Below are 21,470 nucleotides of genomic sequence, written 5' to 3'. Positions count from 1 at the left end.
TCAGGGATTGAGGCTCTATCTTCCAGCCCTGCCATCCACAACTCAAGGTCACCTCATGGACCAATGTGGCTGCTGGGGCTCCAGTCATCTCTCCAAAGTGACAAAACTAGCAATATATTGAGCAGATCACTTGATTTTTTTCCCCTCTATACCTGGTCCTCTTAATTTAGGATTTGAATCTTCAAGGCTTTGTCTAAATCTAAGGAGGGAAAAAAAGCCTAGCTCCATATTAGCCTTTGCATATGGGGCTCTGTCTCACCCAAAGATTGTTGACAAGAACTCTATTCTGGTTTGCTAACGCTGCCAGAATGCGAAACACCAGAAATGGATTGGCTTTTATAAAAGGGGGTTTATTTGGTTACACAGTTATAGTCTTAAGGCCATAAAGTGTCCAAGGTAACAGATCAGCAATCAGGTACCTTCACTGGAGGATGGCCAATGGTGTCCAGAAAACCTCTGTTAGCTGGGAAGGCACGTGGCTGGCGTCTGCTCCAAAGTTCTGGTTTCAAAATGGCTTTCTCCCAGGACGTTCCTCTCTAGGCTGCAGTTCCTCAAAAATGTTACTCTTAGTTGCTCCTGGGGCATTTTTCCTCTCACAGCTTCTCCAGAGCAAAAGTCTGCTTTCAACAGCTGTCTTCAAACTGTCCCATCATCTGCAGCTCCTCTCTCAGCTCTTGTGCATTCTTCAAAGTGTCCCTCTTGGCTGTAGCTCCCCTTCAAAATGTCACTCACAGCTGCACTGAGTTCCCTCTGCCTGTCAGCTCATTTATATGGCTCCACTGATCAAGGCCCACCCAATGGGTGGGCCAACACTCCACGGAAATTATCCAATCAGAGTCATTACCCACAGTTGGGTGGGGTGCATCTCCACAGAAACACTCAAAGAATTACAATCTAATTAACACTGAAAGGTCTGCCCACACAAGATTACATCAAGGATAATGGCGTTTGGGGGACACAATATATTCAAACTGGCACAGACTCATTTGATTCTTATATCCACCAATAATTGCACAGATACAGTTTGGAATAATGCTGGAGAGGAAAAAAAGAGGAAGTTAAAGAAAAAAGAGTAAATGAATAATACAGGGGGAACACTGATGTAGCAAAGACTGTGAAGTTGTACCTAGAGGGGAAACCCAGCACTGAGAGCCAGCCCTGAGCCTCCTTTCCTGGTGCTCTTGTACACTAGCTGTATGACCTTGGGGAGGTCACTCAACTTTTCCGAGACCCCCATGTCCTCATCTGTGTGATGAGGATTCTAAATGTACCAGCCTTGTGGGGTTGTTCTGAGCATCGCATCAGATGAAGAGCCCATGATTCTAGAATCGGACCACAAGGGCACCAGTCACCACTCTGCGGCTTTCCAGCTGTGTGACTTTGGCCAACTTACTTTACCTCTCTGAGCTTGCCTCCCTTTCTGTGAAAAAGGGCTTAATGGCACCTGACTGCTGGGGTGGTCACAGGATTCCATGAGTTAGTTCTCCTTTTCAGTAAAGTCTGGTGTGGGGTCCACATCACGGAGGCCAGTTACTCCAGGGACAGCTCTGGGCTCCAACGGAAATGGCCCCTCCCAGAGGCCTTGGTCAGGGACAAGTCCCAGCTCCAGGCCCAGGCATTACCAAGTAGGTTGATGTCAGAATTCTAAGTTAGGAGTCCACATCCTGCCCTTGTCCCCAACCCCACAGTCCTAAGGCAGGGAGATGATGTCATGGGAACTGATATTTTTGTCCCAGAGGGATGGGGAACAGTGAGATGGGAGGGATCTTCTCACCCACTCCTGGGAGCTCAGTGGGGAAGTTTAGGCCTGAAGTTCTAGGGATGTGCAAATAAACCACATTCCCTCAGCTCTCCCCCCATCTAACAGGTCCAGGAAGCCAGGTCTACACTGACCTCACCCAAACCTCACCTGAACCCAGTGAGTCAGAGCCAGGTGCAACCTTAGCCATTACCTTGTACAAGCCCAGCCCTACTTCCCCCACCCCTCATTTTTACAAACAAGGAAACTGAGGCCCAGCCACATCCAGTGACTGCTGACCTCAAGTCATAGATGAGGTAGTGCCTTAGCTTCTCACTAAGCCTTGCAGACTGAAAAGCCAGGGAGTTCTTCTTCCTGGATGGCAGTATAAACTAGAAGCATTTCTTCAGAGTAATTTTGCATTAACAGTAAAGATTATAAATACACATATTCTTTGCCCAGCAACTCCATTTCTAGGAATTTATCTAGTAAATATACTCATATAATTGCACATGGATATATGCAAAGACATTAATAGCAGCATTCTCTATGGTGGCAAAAGCCTAAAAACAACTACGGTTAAAATAAATGACCAAAAATTCGTATGATGGAATACAACACAGATGTGAAAATGAATGACTAGTGGCACTGCATGAGCTCCAAGATAATATTGTTTGTTAGAAAACGAGAGGCAAAGTGGTGAGAATTGTATGCCGCCATTCATGTTTCTTTATTTTAAAGGGAAAAAAGAATATATAATATTTGTGAATATGTAGATATGTGACGTCTTTGGAAAGTCATGCATGATATCAGTTGCATCTGGGGAATGAGGTGTGGGTGGGAGAGAGAATTAATTTTCATTGGATGCCCTTTTCGTACTGAAGGATTTTTTTTTTTTAATTGCATACATGTATTAGCTACACCCTCCTCCAGATAAGGACAAATATAATACCCAGTTCTCTGGGCTGGTCACGTGGTCAGCTTTCATGGAAAAGGGCGTGGAAGAGTAAACACTGCACTGTCAAGGCCAGTTGCTTTCTCAAATAGGGCAGGAGAAAAGGGCAGCAAGCGAAAACTGAAAAGGACCGTTAAATTAAAACATGCCTGTGCAAAACACACATGCACAGCACGTGCTAATTGCCTTTGTATGAATCAGTGTGTGTGGGTGTTTGCATGCGTGTGTTTATCTGTGGGAGTGTCTGTGCGTGGAGGGGGTGTGTCTGTGAAGGGTGATGTCTGTGTATATTTGGGTGTGGGGAGGGAGGTGGGGGAGGTGGGGGAGTCGGAGGGTGGGGAGGTGGGTGGGGAGGCCGTAATGGGGTGGAGGAAAGCCACCTGCTCAATGGCTATTTGCAGCGTAACTGGGCCATGTGCTTAAGTTTTCTGTGCTTTGGTGGTTCCCCTCCACATCCAACATCAATAAGGACGTGAGCATAGAGGCCCCTGTGGCCCGTTACAAATGGGGCCGGGGAGCCAGGGTCCCAGCCCTAGGGGTCTCGACTGCAAAGGGAGGTTGGGAATAATTGTGTTTTCTGGCATCAGAACACCTTGTGCAACAGGAAGGAGGAGAAGAGTTCCGAGTCCCTGGAGGAAATGGCTGTGTCAGTGGAGAGGGAGAAACTGGTGTGGTGGGTGTGTGAGCGTGCACACGAATATGTGCGATTATGGGTGTGAGCGTGTGGTGATGGGTGCTGTATGCGAGGGTGTGTATGGGGGTAGTATGTGTGCACGTGTGTAGCCGTGAGCATCTGTGCATGTTTATGTGTGAATATGAACACATGTGGATGTGAACTTGCATGAGGGCATGCGTGTATACATGAGGATGCAAACAGGTGGCTATCAAGCATGTGTACGTATGTGAATTGTAGATGTGTGTGTTCTGTATGTATGTATAATGTATGAATATGTATATGTGTGTGTGTGCATATTTGGACACGTGTGTGAATTTCTAGTGGGGATCTGGTGGGCAAATTATTTAACTGTCTTGTGCCTCAGTTTCCTCATCTCTAAAATGGAGATAATAATAAACAGTACCTGCCTTGGTGGATTAAGGGAGGCTGCAATTTTTTTGCCTTTCTTTGTGACTTCTATTTGGGCTAGACCTGTGACTCACTTTAACGCAAAGAATCCAGGCCTTAAGAGATCAGCAACTTCTGCATTTTCACACTCAGAACACACCCTCTTGGAACCCAGGGGTCCTGCTGTAGAGAAGCTGAAGACAAATGGTGAGTCCATGGGGAAGAAAACAGAGGCCCATAGCAGACAGCCCCGGCCGAGCCTGCAGCCGGCAGTGGCATCCACACAGCCGGGGGAGCAAGCCTCTTGGACGTTCATCCCAGTTGAGCCCCCAAAGACGGTAGACCCAGATGAGATCCGTCAATGCACAGTATCACAAGGGATAATTAAATAGGGGTGGCTGCTTTTAAGCTCTGCAGATTTAGGGTGATTAGTTATGCAGCAGTAGATAACTGAAAGGCCAGATAGTAAATAGCTTAGGTTTTGCAGGTCAAATTGTCACCGTCACAGCTCCTCAACTTGGCCATCGCAGCGTGGAAGCAGCCATGAGGCACACGTTACATCAATGGATGAGTGTGGCTGGTTTCCAGAAAAACAGTCGGTTTGGGCTGGATCTGGCCCATGGGCTCATACTTTGCCCTGACCTCAAATAATGTATGGTACATAGTAAGTGCTATACAGGTGTCAGCTATGAGTATACGTGTGTGAGATCATGCGTGTGTAGGTCTATTTGACACACGCATATTTGAGTGAATTGGTGTATATGTGTATATGTAAGGAATTTGTTTAGTTCTGTGAAAACAAAGCAAGAAGCTTGCACTGGCCAACATTTTAATGCAGCTACCCCAAGCCTTCCTGCTTCTATTCTGGGGAGAAAGGGAAGTGGCATAAAAAGCCAAGAGAAGAAAGAGCTGATGTGTCCTGCCGTTTTCATCTGGGTTGAGTTTGGAGGGAAGCCGGTGGTGGCTGGGCTACTGTAGGGCCAGCCCATGCCTTCCCATCTGCTGCAAGGAGGATGAAGTCAGCCCTCTGGAGGAAGGGGGGTGGGGTGGGGATGCTGCAAAAACAAAAAAGGATCCTCGGATTTTTTTAAGGAGGGGATTGGAGAGAGAAAGCCATCCTCCCCTCTGCAGTGGGTGGCTTTTCTAGGCAACTTGTAAACATCCACCTGCTTGTTGAATTTTGATCTCCTGCTGTGGGACTCATGAGGGGCTACTTTCTGTATGACTAACTTCTTTGGCTGGGTTTGCAAGGGCCAGAAATGCAGTAGATTGAGCCAGCACATGTGGGTTCAGATCCCTGTTGGCACTCACTAAGTGACATCAGGGGACATGACCTCATCTTGCTGAACCTTAGTTTCCTCATCCGTAACATGGGGATGATTTTAGTATCACCTTCTAAGGCTGTTGCAGTGATCAAGTGAGAATCATGTGCATCAAGCATTTAACACCCAGCTTTGCACACAGTAGCTTCTCCCCAAGGTGGCTCCCTGAGATGGACCCCATGGGGTATAGGTTGGGCTTCAAGATTTCAGGGAAGCCTTCCCAAATCGTCCCCAATGTCATAAAAACCTGTTTGTGTCCTTCAAAGCATTTGTCTCTGTTAGTTATTCAACACTCGCTGGCATATTTATTTGACAAACGCAGTCTCCCTCCGCGGACTGCAAGCTCCAGGGCCAAGGACAGTGCCTAACACAGAGTTGGTGCTCAGTAATTACTCACTGAATGAATGAATAGAGATGGAGCACTTCATAATTTGGAATCACCTGGGGCCCTAGAGAGGAGCATCTTCTCCCCATCTCTGTATCAGGAATGTGAGGCCTGCCAATGGGAGCTACCAAATGGGGTTAGGATAGGAGCCGTCTTCAGCAGCCTGGCGCATTATTTAGGTCAGGCTGGGTCATGCTGCAGTAGCAAAGAAACCTAGAGTTTTAGAGGCTTCACATCTGTGCTGGTTTGGATGTATTATGTCCCCAAAACACCATGTTCTTTGATGCAATCTTGTGGGGGCAAATGTATTTAGTGTTGATTAGATTGGAATCCTTTGATTGAGTGCTTCCATGGAGATGTGACTCAATCAACTGTGAGTGAAATGTTTGATTGGATAATTTCTATGGAGGTGTTACCCTGCCCATTCAGGGTGGGTGTTAATTGGATCACTGGAGTACTTTAAAAAGAGCTATACAAGTCCAGACATTTGCTACAGGCAAGAGGGACACTTTGAAGAATGCACAGGAGCTGAGAGAGGAGCTACAGATGAGAGACAGTTTGAAGATGGCCATTGAAAGCAGACTTTTGCTCCAGAGAAGCTAAGAGAGGACAAATGCCCCAAGAGCAACTGAGAGTGACATTTTGAAGAGCAGTTGCAGCTAAGAGAGGACAAAATACCCCAAGAGCAACACTTTGGAGAACACCATTTTGAAACGCAACCTGGGAGCAAGCAGATGCCAGCCACATGCCTTCCCAGCTCACAGAGGCTTTCTGGATGCCAATGGCCTTTCTCCAGTAAAGGTACCCTTTGTTGATGACTCACCTTGGACACTTTATGGCCTTAAGACTGTAACTTTGTAACCAAATAACCCCCCTTTTGAAAAGCCAATCCATTTCTGGTATTTTGCAAAAGGGCAGCTTTAGCAACCCAGAACAACATCACAAAGGGTTGTTTCTCACTCATGCAAAGTCCAGTATGAGCCAGGTGACTCTCATGGGCAGGTGTGCTCCATGCAGTGACTCAGGGACCCAGGCTAGTTCTATCTCGTCATACCACCATCTCAACATGCAATATTGTTACCTCTGCAGGGAAAGAGAGCACTGAAGGCTCAAACACACGTCCCTTCTGCTCATTGCCCATTGCTCACGACCAACCACTTGGACCTGCCTAACTGCGGAGGGGCTGGGAGATATGGGGTTGCTCGTGGATATTCAGCAAACAGAAGTGTCTCTGCCACATCTGGGAAGGATTCAGACTTCCTGGCTGGTCTCACTGGTTTGGGTTTAGCTAGAGGAAGCTCAAATGTACTTTTGAAAACTTGGAAAGCAGAGAGTCACACTACTTAGACTGTTTCCGAAAAGCAGATTTTTATCAGAGGAAAAATAATCAACACAAATCCTTAACTTAAAATATGGAGCAGTTTCCCATCCAGTGTTTTCAGCCTGCAATTTCTGGCCCTGAAAGATCCTGGAAGTCTCCCAGCTCTGAATGCCACAGCCATCTTTTGCCATGGTGGAGACATGTTTTAATGGTTTCATTTTGATAAGGATCAACAGTCACCCATCAAAGGCATAGCTCCTAATCAGAGAAGACCAATGATTAAATAACCCATGAAGATAAAAATCTTTTGATGGGATCAGGTCCTTAAAAGCTTTTAGCCTGCGCCTGGTACACAGTAGGACTCTTAATTTTTTTTCCTGGCTTCATTTGCAGATGGCTTGATGGACTTTAATTTTTTCCTAAGTGCCAGCTCAGAGTCATTGCATTTAAAGATGGGGGTGGGGGGAAGTGAGACAAAGTGTGGGCAAAACCACTGAATATTCATGAAAAGAGCCAGGATATTGTGAAGACAAGCTGGTTAGGATGTGTGTTCTCTGCAGGCTGGACGACTAAACAAACAAGGCCTTGCCCCTGCAAATACAGAGGCATTTCTTTGCTGAGAACTTTCCAGATGACTCTGATGTCTATTTTTTCTTATTGCTTCCATCTCCTGGGGGTTGGAGAAAAGGGGAACTGCCAGTGGAATTAAATCCTGTGTCTGCTTCACAATGGTATTTTGCCTTGCACCTTTCAGCTCGGTTCTGTGCTGGGATTTTCTTCCACAACCACCACACCTTCAGTTGTCTGTCTCTCCCACAAAGCCAGCATCACACACACCACCTCATGGTTCCACGACAGCATGGTGGAGAAATCACAGAATGCTCTCAAAAGGTAGCAGGGGCGCTAGGTTGTTGGGATCTGACCAAAGCCCATGGTTCACAACTGACTGCACTCTATGATAGTAAAAGTTACCCCCAGAGGTTCTGATCTCATTTGTCCAGAGCATGGATGCTTTTGCAAAGTCCCTCCTGCGTTGTCATGCAGCCAGGATTGAGAACGCTGGCCTAAGCTTTCTGCCCAGGACTGAAGCAAGGAAATCCAATTTGAGAGAAAGCTCATACGAAGAAGGCATGATTCAGAACAAAGAAAGAGACGTGGGGGTGGTTGATCCTCTCACTGGATGACTCCCCTTCTGGGGACATGTGGAACAAACACTCTCAGCTGCAGACTCCATCACTGTCCTGCAAGAAAGGAAGTTTGGTTCCAAAGGTGGTGGGGAGGCAGTAGGCAGAGCCCCCGAGGGCAAATCCCTCTTAAGAGATGGATTCACCTACCTGGTGTTCCAAAGATGCTGGGGCACTATTCCTAAGAGAACATAGCGAACATTTGGATCGCACTTCTTGATTTAACATGCATTCCTCTTTGAGTTCCCCCAACAAACTGATAAAAGGAAATATTTTTCACCCCCATTTTGTAAATGAGGAAAATAATGTCCAGAGAAATTAATTGAATTGCCCCAAATAAGACAGCTGGTGAATGGTGGGGCAGGGACTTGAATCCTAGCATTTACGGAGTGTTTGCTATGGACTAGGACTTAGGTGAGTATAAATTATACAATTACAGAAAAAAATTCCCTAAATGCATCTCACTTCTTTAGCACACTCTTCTATTTGTTTCTAGCATCTCTGTCGTCGACTCTTATTTGCTCTTAATATCCATTCTTCCTTCATATTTGGCTCATGTATGAGGCTTTCTTTCCCAGCTTCCCTTGCAGCTAGGAGAGGTCATGTGACACCATTCTGGCCAATGAGGTGTAAGAGGAAGTCTACTAGCTTCCTGTCATGGATTGAATTATGTGCCTCAATTTAGACATGTTCTTAATCTTAATTTGTGTTAGTGTGGGTGTGAACCCTTTGTAAAGAGGATCTCTTGAAGATGTTATTTTTAGTTAAGTTGTGGCTCTACTGAATGAGGGGGTGTGCCAGTTTGAATGTATTGTGTCCCCCAAATGCCATTATCTTTGATGTAATCTTGTGTGGGCAGATGTTATCAGTGTTGATTAGATTGTAATTCTTTGAGTGTTTCTTTGGAATGTGCCCCACCCAGCTGTGGGTGATGACTCTGATCGAATAATTTCCATGGAGGTGTTGCTCCACTCATTCGGGGTGGGTCTAAGTTGATCAGTGGAGCCATATAAATGAGCTGACATAACAGAAGGAACTCAGTGAGTCTGTGAGTGACATTTTGAAGAGGAGCTACAGCCAAGAGGGACACTTTGAAGAAAGCACAGGAACTGAGAGAGGAGCTACAGATGATGGGACAGTCTGAAGATAGCCGTTGAAAGCAGACTTGTGCTCCGGAGAAGCTGTGAGAGGAAAAACGCCCCAAGAGCAACTAAGAGTGACATTTTTGAGGAACTGCAGCCTAGAGAGGAACGTCCTGGGAGAAAGCCATTTTGAAACCAGAACTTTGGAGCAGACGCCAGCCATGTGCCTTCCCACCTAACAGAGGTTTTCTGGACGCCATTGGCCATCCTCCAGTAAAGGTACCTGATTACTGATGTGTTACCTTGGACACTTTATGGCCTTAAGACTGTAACTGTGTAACCAAATAAATCCCCTTTTATAAAAGCCAATCCATCTCTGGCAGCATTAGCAAACTAGAACATGGGGTGTACCTTAATCCGAATTGCTGGAGACCTTTATAAGCAGAAGAAATTCAGTCACATTTAGAGAAAGCCACAATGAGGAGTCGGAAACTAGCGGTCAAGGGAACTGAGAAGCAAAAGGAGTGGAAATCACCATGTGACCTGAGGCAGGGATATGAGCCAAGGAGCCCCAAGTTTCACCAACAGCCAGCACCAAAATGTGACAGACTTTGGGGAGAAAGCATCACCTTACTGGACTTCCCCTTGCCTCAAAATCATGAACCAATAATTTCCCACTGTTTAAGCCAACCCCTTGTCTGGTATTTGTCACAGCAACTGGGAAACTAAGACACTTCCCTAACCCATTCTCTTTTTTTCCTGTCTTAAAGTCTCAGTGCCTGGAACTGTTGTAGCCACTGTGGTTACATGGTAGAGGATTCAACCCAAATACCTGGAATGGCAGAGTGAAAAGATACCTGTACCCCAGATTCACTCTTGACCCTGGCCCTAGGCTGTAGGTTAGGTTTCTCTAAGTTGTGGCCAAATGTATTCCTAACTGTTCTAGTTTGCTAATGCTGCTGGAATGCAAAACACCAGAGATGGATTGGCTTTTATAAAAGGGGGTTTATTTGGTTACACAGTTACAGTCTTGAGGCCATAAAGCATCCAAGGTAACAGATCAGCAATCAGGTACCTTCACTGGAGGATGGCCAATGGTGTCCGGAAAGCCTCTGCTAGCTGGGAAGGCATGTGACTGGTGTCTGCTCCAAAGTTCTGGTTTCAAAATGGCTTTCTCCCAGGACATTCCTCTCTAGGCTGCCGTTCCTCAAAAATGTCACTCTTAGTTGCACTTGGGATATCCTTTCTCAGCTTCTCCAGAGCAAGAGTCTGCTTTCAACAGCCATCTTCAAACTGTCTCTCATCTGCAGCTCCTGTGCGTTCTTCAAAGTGTCCCTCTTGGCTGTAGCTCCTCTCAAAATGTCACTCACAGCTGAACTCAGTTCCCTCTGCCCGTCAGCTCATTTATATGGCTCCACTGATCAAGGCACCCTAAATGGGTGGGGCCATGCCTCCATGGAAATATCCAATCAGAGTCATCACCCATAGCTGGGTGGGGTGCATCTCCAAAGAAACCCTCAAAGAAATCTAATCAAAACTGATAACGTCTGCCCACACAAGAGTACATCAAAGATAATGGAATTTGGGGGACACAGTACATTCAAACTGGCACACTAACTGCTACAATTTCCAACATGCTTTTCGTTGATGTTGCTATTTCCCTTTACAGCTGGGCCCATTGTAAAGGCTGACGCTTAGCCCTGTTGGATTCACTGAAATGTTGCCTCAAGTGTATTTATTTGGGACTGGTGACATCTTGTCACCAGAATCAGCACTTTCATTTTCCAGCTTCCTTTTGTTTTTACAGGATAAGGGTAAAAATGCAGCAATCTAGTCAAAAGTTGACTTTGCACAATTCAACCAGTCAATGGTAGGCCAAGCCACCCTGCTCAAAACATCTGTACTTCGACTGATGAGGGAAAACTGGATTCGGTGTAAGAAAGGTGGCTTGTGGTGTCCTTTAAGCACCTGTACAAAGGTCTGGCTGTTTGAAAGTCAAATGTACAGAAGTCAAAGATTACTTGTATGTACTGCACTGGCAGCCCTTGTATGCCAGACTTCTCTTAAGCTTCCAAATCAGTTAGCTACTGCTGCGTAACAAACTACCACAAACCCCATGGCTTCAAACAATAAGCACGCTTTATTGCCCAGAGTCTTTGGGCCAGCTAGGTGGGTCTGCTGATCTGCAGGCTTGGCAGATCTTGGTGGGGTTCAGGCAAGTACTTCCTTCAGTCAGCTCTCAGGCTGTTTCGGGGAGTGGGTGTGAGTAGGGATGTAGGGAGACTGGTCTGGGATAACCTCACTCACATGCCTGACAGTGGGCTGGTTGTGGTAGGTTGATTTATTTACCCCAAGTTAGTCACATTCTTAACCTTAACCCACCTTAACCTTGTGGGTAAATAGGACTCTAAAAGTAATTATTTTTAGTTAATATTTGGTGAACTGAATTGGGGTGGGGGGGGTGAGGGGGAGGTCTTAATCTGGACAACTGGAGGCCTTATAAGGAGAAAGCCAAGGGGAGAAGGAAAAAAGTCAGTAGGAACCCAGAAGAAAAAAGACAGGACATCGCCATGTGATAGGACCAGAAATCCAAGCCAAGGAACCCCAAGGATCACTGGCAGCCAGCACCAGAATGCTGCAATCTTTGGGGAGAAAGCATCGCCTTACTGATATCTAGATTTTGGACTTCTCCTAGCCTCAAAAACGGGAGCCAATAAATTCCCACTGTTTAAGTCAACCCATCACAACCCATCATATGGTATTTGTCATGGCAGCTGTGGCAAACGGAGACACTGTCTGCTGGCTCTGGTGACAGGGTTGCTTGGGCTGTGTGTTCTGTTACCCTCTGGCACATGGGGGTGCAGGCTTCCAAGAGAGCAATCAGAAGCAGACAAGTCTTGAGGCTGAAGCCTGGAACTAGCACAGTAACACTTCCACCACAATTGTGTTGACCAAAGAAAAGTCACGAAGCCATTCCAGATCCAAGGGGTGGGGGAAAAAGCTCCCCTTCTTGACGGGAAGGCCCTAGCCATGCCACTGTTGTGTCTCTCTGTCCCCACCCTCAAGGCCCCTGCCCATGCCTAGATCACTGCAGCATTCAATTATTTCCAGTCTTGCTCCAGGGATGGGCAAACTTTATCTGTAAAGAGCCAGAGAGTAAATATTTTTGGCTTTATGGGCCATCCGGTTTAAGTTGTAATTAACCAACTCTGCTGTTGTAGGTGAAAGCACTCACAGACTGTACATAAACAAATGAGTGTGGCTGTGTGTGCTGGTTTGAGATTGTTGTGTACCCCAGGAAAGTCTATGTTCTTTTGATCCACTCTGGTGGGTGCAGACTTATTATGGGTGGGATCTTTTGATTGGGTTGTTTCCATGGAGATGTGACCCCACCCATTCAAGGTGGGTCTTAATTAGTTTACTTGCATCCTCTATGAGAGGACAAAAGGCAGAGACATTTTGAAGAGAGCTCAGAGAGACACTTAGAAAGAAAATGCCCTGGGAGACACAAGCAAGGAAGCACAGGAGCTGAGAGAGAGAAGCTAAGACAGAAGCCCAGAGACATTTTAGAGAAAGCCACAGAAACCAGAAGTCAAATCCAGGAGAGGACCAGCAGACTCCGGCGATGCACCTTCCCATGTGACAGAGGAACCCCAGATGCCATCGGCCTTTCTTCGGAGAAGGTATCATCTTGTGGATGCCTTAACTGGGACATTTTCATGGCCTTAGAACTGTAAATATGTGAACAAATAAACCCCCATTGTAAAAGCCAATCCATTTTTGGTATTTTGCATTTCAGCAGTCTTAGCGAACCAGAAAGCTGTGTGTCAATAAATTTATTTACCAAAATTCATTCTCTGGCAGTAGTTTGCCACGCCTTGCTTCATGCATTCTCATCTTGCAGCCGGATTGAGCCAAACCCAATCATGACCCTGCCTAAAGTGGCTCCCCAGTGCTCTCAGAATCGGTCCAAGCTCTCAGCATGGTTGACAGCCTTGCAATTAAAGTGTGGTCCCTGGACCTGCAGCATCGGGAGCTTGTTAGAAACGCAGAATCTCAGGTTCCACCCCAGACCTGCTGACTCAGAATGTGCATTTTAACAAGACCCCAGGTGATCTGCACACTCCAGTTTGAGTTCTGGCTTCAGAACCTTTGTGTCCTGGAGCTTGCCTACCCCTCCCACCTCCTCTTTTGCCATGGAAGCCCCCTATCCCCACATTCCAGCCACATGGGAATTCTCCTTTTTCAGGTCTGTGCCAGTGCCTTCTTCTCCAGCCCAACTCCCTTCACTCAGCTAATTCCTACCTTTGGATCTCAACTTAAGATACCCCTTCATCCGAGCAGCCCTCCCTGAAGCCCCTAAACTGCAAGAGGTGCCTCGTTTCTGTGCTTTCCTAACCCCCCCTGCCTGGCACCCACCACACTGTAGGGAAACAGTTTCTTTAATTGCCTGCCTGTGAGTGCATGAGCGAGACCTCATCTCTGTGCAGTCCTGTCTGCCACGACATGTGTCCTCAGTGCCCAGGGACAACACCTGGCACAGCAGCAGCTCAATAACTACTTGCTTAAAACTAAATGAAACACTCCCCACTAAGAATTTCCCCTGGGCAAAAGCAGAACCCAACTACTGTTTAATCAGCTTGTAACTGCAGGTCTCCCTGAATGTCTGCCTGGCACGGAAGGCTTCTGTGGTCTCCAAATTCCATCTCCCCTAGGCCTGGTGGTTTTTCATATTATATTAGCAAATGTTTACCATTTGGAGAGGGCCCGAGGGCCCAAGAGATCTCTGGACAAAGTTCTTGAGCTATAAATTAGCCACAGGCCAAGACTTGAATCTTGTGTAAGGGTGTGTGAGAGACAGGGGGGCAGGCTGGGAGGAGGAGCAGGAGCAGAACATTCTAGGCGAGGAAAAAGAAAAGGCAGTGAAAATTAGTGATCCCCCGTCATCAGGGACTTGAAGCCAGGACCCGAGGCTGCATGCTTATAGGACTACAAAGGAGCATCTTTCGCCAGCTCTGCAAGCAATAATCCCCAGATTTGTTGCTTGGGAAAAGACTCCCACACACCCAGATGCCAAAAGCAGATGAGGTCACAAGCCAGTGCAGGCACAGGCTGCCCTCCAGGAAGATGAGATCCTTCCCCAAATCCAACGCTCACGCAGAGGTTTCTAAAATGTCCTTTATTAATAAAGCAAAGTATAAAAGAACAAGATCCCCAAATTGCCCATATGATTAAAAGTGCAAATTTAACCCAATCTGAAACAGACCTTGAGTGTTTGGGCCATGGAAATTTGGTCTCATTAAAATGATTTTGTTTTTTCACAACTGCAGCAGCTGAACCATATTTGATTGACTCTTTGGTCTCTGATATTGGCACAAAATTTATGCAACAATTGCACCGACAGACCGCATCATGATACGCAGATTGGGGTCACAACACACGTTAAACATAGCAATAAAAGAGGAATGTTTGAAGTCAAGTGACTGAGTCAAGGCACATATTTTTAAAAAAGCAAAACATGCTAAAAATATTCCTGAATATCTGATACCTCAAAAATCAGATAATAGATAATTCAGCTGCACATTTTGGTCTATTCTGCTTACATTATTGCATATTCTTTACCCCTTCCCAACTTATACTTGCTTTATCCCCTCCAAATCATGGGCGGTGTAAATATAAAAATAAATGGTAGTGTCTAAGTAGCAGCTACGCGATTTAAAAAAAATTAACAAATCAGCACAATGATAACACTGAACATGTTTCCCTCTCAAGGGATGCTGGAAATGTTGATGAGGTTAATTTTTCCCACCACTGGATGGAGAGGCAATCCTCTGTCCCACATGGGTATGAATGAGAAATAAAAGTCATCAAGGTCAAAGAAAAAGTAACTTACTTCCTGAGGTTAAATCAGACATTTTGGAAGGTACCAGAGGGCTAGGATGTCAACTTTGGTGGCAGTGGCCAAGTCAAGAAAGGGATAAAAGAATCCAGGCACAAAATCAGATTAAAGCAGGGATGGGAACAAGGCTAAGGAGTTTGGCCCAAAGACCCCGTCCTGGTTTTCTGGTGTTTATAGCCACTTGCAATCATGCCTAAGGCACAGGATATAGGATGCTACTTAAAAAAAAAAATTCATTAATTAAAAAATAAAATACAAGGAAAAAGAAACTAGTTATTCTGCAATCCTTCCTGATTACTCATCTGCAAACTCCAACCAAGCCAAGGAGTTTAGCCCCAAATCACCAGGAAGGAAATGCCAAGACTCAACTCCCCATCAGTTTGATTCTGGTTTGAATCTGACTCGCAAAGAGAGGCTCCAGGATCGAGGGTTCTTCTGGAAACTGTGAGTTAAGTGTTATCTGTGGCCGTGTTAATTTTTTTGGTTTGTTTCTACAATAAAGCTTAGCTCTGGAGACATAAAGACTTGAAATATCACACCCCCCAATTACATATAACAACACTGTGTAACAATAAATATAACTTTATACATATTAACTGTGTAAGGCAGGGGTGGCAAACTGGTGGCCTCCAGGCTGAAATATATGTTTTGTTTAGCCCACGTGGCGTTTTGGACCTTTGTAAATTACTTGCTTAAAACTCAGAAAGTTTCACTTTAAAAAATCCAGACTCCCAATCCCCCACCCCCACCCACCCACTTTTTCCTGCGTGGGGCTGAATGACAGCTGTCCCCTTTAAGGTGGACAGAGTCCCCCACCCCATCCCTTCCCTCGTTTACCTTCTCTACCTTGCTTCTGTAGGCTGCTGAGTTTGCGACCCCTGGTTTTGAAATAGCACACACCTAAAAATGTGTCTCCTAACCCAAACCTCTCTCACACCCTCATATGATCATCACCCGGCTCCCCTCTATTCCTTTCACTTCTGTCTTAAGTCCTTCTTCCTGGATTCTTCAGATTTCTTTGGTTTACTCAGTCTCCCTTCTTTCAGCTTCAGTTTCATTTGCAAAAAAACAAAAAAAAAAAGCCATCTCCTTCTCCCAGCCCACAAGCATTCCGGGATGGCTCCCGAGCCTGGTCAGCGGGAGTTCCAGAAGGGTATCTCAGGGCAAAACGGCTGCGCCATCTTGCCCAAAACATTTTCTTTGGGCGCTGGCCAGACAATCTTTCTTTTCTTTTTTTTTTTTTTGTGACTTGAGCAATCTTGAGCTTTCCTGTATGAGAATATTTGCATATATAAATATCCAGTACCAAGTATACACCAAAAATGTGTACATTTCAAATTAAGGACATGACGGAGCCCTAATAAAATTCAGAAATGAACTTAATTTAAGTGCTTTGGGCAACCATCGGTCCCGGCTTACATGCCACATTATTTCATTTGTACACAGTACATGTTTTGGATTACTAAACATTGATCAAAATTGATCTAAATCTCTAGGTTTTGGTTACCATGTACAGAGAATAATTGCTCGGCATGGCATTTAAATAAAACATTAAGATTTTAAAAATTCACAAATACAATGCCCCATTAATTAAAAAAATAAAAATTTTAAAACTTTGAGGATGGATGAGGTTTTGGGTAACCTGAAAAAAAAAAAACAGCTATAAGAACAGTATGTTACCAGACTTAAACTTTATGACACTAGTAAGATAAAAAAGAAACCCATCAACTCAGCTAGAAATACTTGGAAAGTTTGGCTTTAAAAGCTATATAGTCCCTCCAATAGCCTTGCTGTGCCCCCAGCTCCAGCAGACTTAATGACTACAGGGGAAATTGCAGCTGAGAATGGAAATTCTTTATATATATATATAAAAGATCTACTCTTGATGCCTATTTTAAAAATTGTAAAAACACTGTGCAGCTTTTATCTTTGCAGGAAGTTGGTCCCTATGCTAAATGTAGTACCTTATGACCTAACATTGACCTTGAAAGCTAAGAATGGCCCTGGACCTATCCCAGGGAAGCATTCCCACACAACCTCAAAGAGACAGCACAACATTTGCAGCTGTTTATCTTCTGTCCAAGGCTGCAAAGGATATGAGAAGTCTGTGCAGCTCTGAGAAGAAGGGTTCCCTATAAGTCATTTATTTGCAATGATTTCCCACAGTGGCCAAGTGGGTCCCCTAAAGGATAATGGTTTAAAAAGCTCCCTCCAAATAGCTTAGGAATTAAACAATGGCCATATTCATGCAGCCACTTCCAAGTTTTACCTTTAAGAGTCTCAGGAAGTACATAGCTTTGTTTTTTGTTTTTTTTTTTTTAAATAAAATTAAAAATCCCAAAGTATAAAATACCAAGGCTGGCTGTATTTCCAATCAGGTAAGGGGGAGATGGACCATCCTAACTTAGACTGAGTTTGCAGTTAGTTTATGAAAATTGAGGGCTGTTAGAAATTTGGGAGGACAAGGTGAGATTTCCGAATGGGCTCCTGCTGGCTGCAAAGTATACCCAATGGGGTGATATTTTTGCCCAAAGAGAAAAGAGAGGAGACAGCTGACAAAGGCTATCTCCTCTGCCAACTGCACAGGGAGTAACTGATTTTCCAGCACAGAGTCCAAGATACTGAACTATAAATGAAATGCTTTGCAAGACCTGTGTGGAATCTATAGCTGCTCCTCCAAGTTGGCCAAAGTTGGCCTCCTGGGACACTGAAGGCCACCTGGGAAACGGGATAAAGGACTTTCCAACAGCTAACTTCGTGCGAGGTGCTGCAGTGGGCACTTCCACCCCATTAGCTCATTAAACTCAGGAAGAATTCTCTGTCCAAAGGAGTCTGCTAAAAAGTCGTAATGCAAAAAAGTTTTCCATCTCCAGCCAGCAGCAAGCCCTGGCGAGACCCCACAGAGGTGAAGACAGGAAATCTACCTTTCTTAAGACCTAACAAGTTTTGCATCCCCACCACTGTTGCCTTAAACATTTATTTTGTTGCCATCTTGCACTGCCCCTGGCTGGCAGTAGGCACTCAATAAATGGGTGTTGGCTGCCGGGTACATATTCGGGCTTGCACCCTAGGGGGACGTTCAGTAAGCCTGCTGGCTGCTTTTCAAGGCTGCACATTCTTAATAATAAAAGTAATTTTCAGATGGAATACTTGGCATCAGTAATTACTACAAAATGAAAGAACTGATCAAAATAAAGTGCTATCTGCTCTGGAAGTTTCTCTAACCAACTTCTGATCGCTTCTCAACACGTGTGACTTAATTCTTTACAATCCTGTCAAACACCTACGATTGCACCATTTGTAAAATATATTAATATTAATTTGAGGAGTGGAAGCTAAATTCCACAGAACATTAGCCCCTGCAATAGAATTTCAATTCTGGTTGTGGATTAAGATTCAGATTTTTTCTTTTTCTTTTTTTGACAAGGGAGAACCAAGTACCAGGCAAGTAGTTAAGTCAAAAACATGAGCTTTTTTTTACATTTTTTGGGCAGAAGAGATTCGTGTCTCAAAACCCAACAGACAGAATGCTTTCCTGCAGCTAGTTCTTGCTTCCTCTAAAAAGCCAAAGTCCTTCTACAGAATCATCTCACACTAACCGACACTGGGACCAACTCTTGGCTGCTACAGTTGAGTGTTTTTCCATAGCTCGTCCGGGACACACTGACAGGCATGAAGATACCATAATTATATTGAATTGTAGAGCCAGGGGGTGGCATTTAAGTCACCAAATCTTCTGGCATCCTTCAAATTTTCCAACACTCTTCGCAGCCCATCTTCGCTTTACATTTCCTTCATTGGCGAAGGCGCCTTCAGGAGTCTTTGGCCAGGTGGGGGCGCTGTCGAGGTTTATGGTTCATCTTCAGGGAAACCCTGGGCACGCTGACTCCGAGGTGGAGAGCACCTGGCAAGGTAGCGGGGACCCCCGTAGGCCCGGAGAAGCCGGGGAAGCCTTCGCCAGGTGGATAACAAACGCGCTGCCACGAGTTCCCGGGCACGCCCATCGAAAGCGGCCAGGAGGTCCACCGGTGCAGCTTCGCGCAGTACCTTGGGCAGGGGGCCCACCTCGGCAGCCGCCCCACCAGGGCCCAGGACGCAGTGGAAAAGCACACGGTGTCGCAGCAGGCAGTCCCTAAGGAACTGCACCAACTCCTCCAAGCGCTCGCCCAGGCGTGTCTCATCCCATCCCTGCGCAGGGGCTCCATCACGCAGCAGCACTGCCAGCAGCGCCGACTTGAGCACATACGAGGACAGGATGCGTCCCCACTGGGTGGCGGCCGTGGGGTCCAGCCCGCGGGCGCCCAGATCTCGCAGGGCCTTAAGCAACTGCAGGCACTTGAGGTAGCACGCACCTGGAGGAGCCCGTTCCTGCAGCCAGCTCAGCAGCTTTAGCTCCTGGCGCGCTGTGTTGACACCCCACAGCGCCTCTGCGCGCAGGCCTCCCGGGAGCTCCGACAGGGTCCCAGAGGGCAAGGCTGGTGGGGGTGGCGCCACGAGGAAGACACCCTCGCCCAAATGGACGGCGGGGATAAGACGCACGGCCATGGAAAGGCGGCAGCAGCCGTAGTCGGTGCGGCAGGGCAGGATGTGCAGGACGGGCGGCTGCTCCAGGCCGCCGGGGGTCAGGCTGACCCGACAGCGCCCCTCCAGGCTGTAGCGCACGGTGGCCAGGGAGCGCTGCAGGTGCGACTGGAACCAGCGCAGTACCAGCGTGGTCGAGAGGTGGCGTCGCCCGCCCACGTCCACGCAGAAGCCGTCGGTAAAGGGTTTGCAGTCCCGGAGCCAGTGGCTTCCCGGGGCCCCCGATGGCGCAGGGGGCGCCTTGAGGGCGCACACGAAGCAGCCGTGGAAAGCCGGGCTCAGGGCGGGCTCCGCGCCCAGACTCCGTGGCTCCAGCGCCACCAGCGGCGGGAGACGCAGCGGCACCAGCACGTCGAAACCGTCGGGTCGGCGGATTTTATGCTGCTCGTAGGCGCTGCCCACCTGGATGAAGTCTCCGCGGAAGGCCAAGGCCAGTGCTCCCCCGGGGATGGGGCCTGGAGCTCCCCGGGCGCGGCCAGCCCGCACCAGCTCGCCCACGATGCGACTCACGTGGGCCTTGCTGTGGCCCAGCACGTGCGGCGACAGACGCACCTCGTGCTCATAGTAACTCTCCAGCAAGATGCCGAGGCCAGGCTCTCCAAAGGGCTTCGGGGAGAAGGCCGGGTGGCTCCCCAGGCGGGGGGACGGCGGCAGGAAGCGCTGCCGGACAGCGTGGCGGCAGCGCAGGAGGACGTAGCCGAGGAGGAGCAGGACCGCCGCCTTGAGCAGCGGGTAGCCGTCGTCCGCTCCGTCGGGGGACTCTGCCCGGGCGCCCCCGCTTCCCCGCAGGACGTGGTAGAGACACACGAGGGCGGTGCACAGGCCGGTCACCAGGGGCCAGAAGACGCGCAGGTTGAGAGTGTAGTGCACCGACATGCTGGGCGCCCGGGGCGGCGGCGGCCGAGCAGCACAGGGCGCGAGCCCCGGCGGCGCCCCCGGCCCAGCATGCGCGCAGCGCCCGGGCGCCCCCGCCGCCCCTGTCACCTTCGCTTCCGCGGCGGCCCCCGCCTCGGACGGCTCGGGGAAGCCGCCCTCCAGCTCGGCCTCCTCTCCCAGCTCAAGTTTTCCTTCCAGCTGCGGCCCGCCCTGCGCTCTGGAGCTCCGGGCCGCGCCCTGCGCCGGCTGCGCGCTTGCGTCCGGCCCGGCGGCCCTCCCCGCCCGGCGCCCCCGCGCGCTGCCCTCGGCCAGTTTCTGGCCGGTCCCGGCTCGCCTCCTACCCTGGGCGTCCCTCCTGGCGCCGTGGGGCCCGGGGCTGTCCTGCCGCTGCCCTCCGCGCTCGTTCCCGTTACTCGAGCCCCGGGAGTTTCCTCTTCCGAGGGGAGGGGAGGCCGCGCCAGCGAGCGGGGAGGAAATGCCGCCGAGCGTGGAGCCGGCGGGCGGGCGGGGTCGGCCCCCCTCCCGGGCCTCCGCCTTAAAGCGACGCCGGGCGGCGCGAGGGACTTCGGGACGCGCTGGGACCCGGCCTCCCGCACGCCGCCCCCGCCCTCCCTGCCCGAAGGCAGAACGGAGAAGGCCCGGATTTCGGGGCAGTGGCCTCCTCCGGGGAGCCTCTGGAGCTGGGCGACATGAAGTTATACTGGGAAGTTGGAAAGGAGGAGAAAAGGAGTCACACCCTGACTCCCCGCCCCTTCCCCAGCAAGTCTTGGTGGCGTGGCAGGCTCCAGGAGCGGAGCGGCGCGGGCCGGTGTGCCGGAGTTCTTTATTCAAACCTATGCTTATACAGCACCTACTGTGTGCCAAGCAGGAAGCCAGGCCCTGGGGAAATAGCCATTGACAAGAGAGACAAGGTTTTTTTACAGCCGAGTGAAAAAAGGAAGTTGAAAGAGAAAGCGTCAGAGAGCGAGAAAATACACTGAAAGAAACGAAACTGTGCTGTCAGGGTCTGCCCTTTACAAGGGTCTGACTTCCTGCCAGAAACTATTCTAATCGTTTTGTACATA

The 21,470-nt window shown here is 48.2% G+C and overlaps 1 protein-coding gene across 1 annotated transcript; it reads right to left on the bottom strand.

The window, feature by feature from the left end:
* Positions 1 to 17,211: 17,211 nt before the first annotated feature.
* Positions 17,212 to 21,121, bottom strand: ITPRIPL2 (ITPRIP like 2). The gene has a single exon (XM_037815285.1). The coding sequence runs from the start codon at positions 20,404 to 20,406 to the stop codon at positions 18,799 to 18,801; it is 1,608 nt and encodes a 535-aa protein (XP_037671213.1). The 5' UTR covers positions 20,407 to 21,121; the 3' UTR covers positions 17,212 to 18,798.
* Positions 21,122 to 21,470: the final 349 nt, after the last annotated feature.

Source organism: Choloepus didactylus, chromosome 21 (genome assembly GCF_015220235.1).
Source record: "Choloepus didactylus isolate mChoDid1 chromosome 21, mChoDid1.pri, whole genome shotgun sequence".
In the NCBI taxonomy this organism is placed as follows: domain Eukaryota; kingdom Metazoa; phylum Chordata; class Mammalia; order Pilosa; family Megalonychidae; genus Choloepus; species Choloepus didactylus.
The sequence above is the reverse complement of the archived record's forward strand: the minus strand, read 5'-3'. Positions and strand labels throughout refer to the sequence as shown.

Excerpts from the sequence above, each read along its gene's own strand:
- ITPRIPL2 (XM_037815285.1), bottom strand. The coding sequence starts at position 20,406 with ATGTCGGTGCACTACACTCTCAACCTGCGCGTCTTCTGGCCCCTGGTG.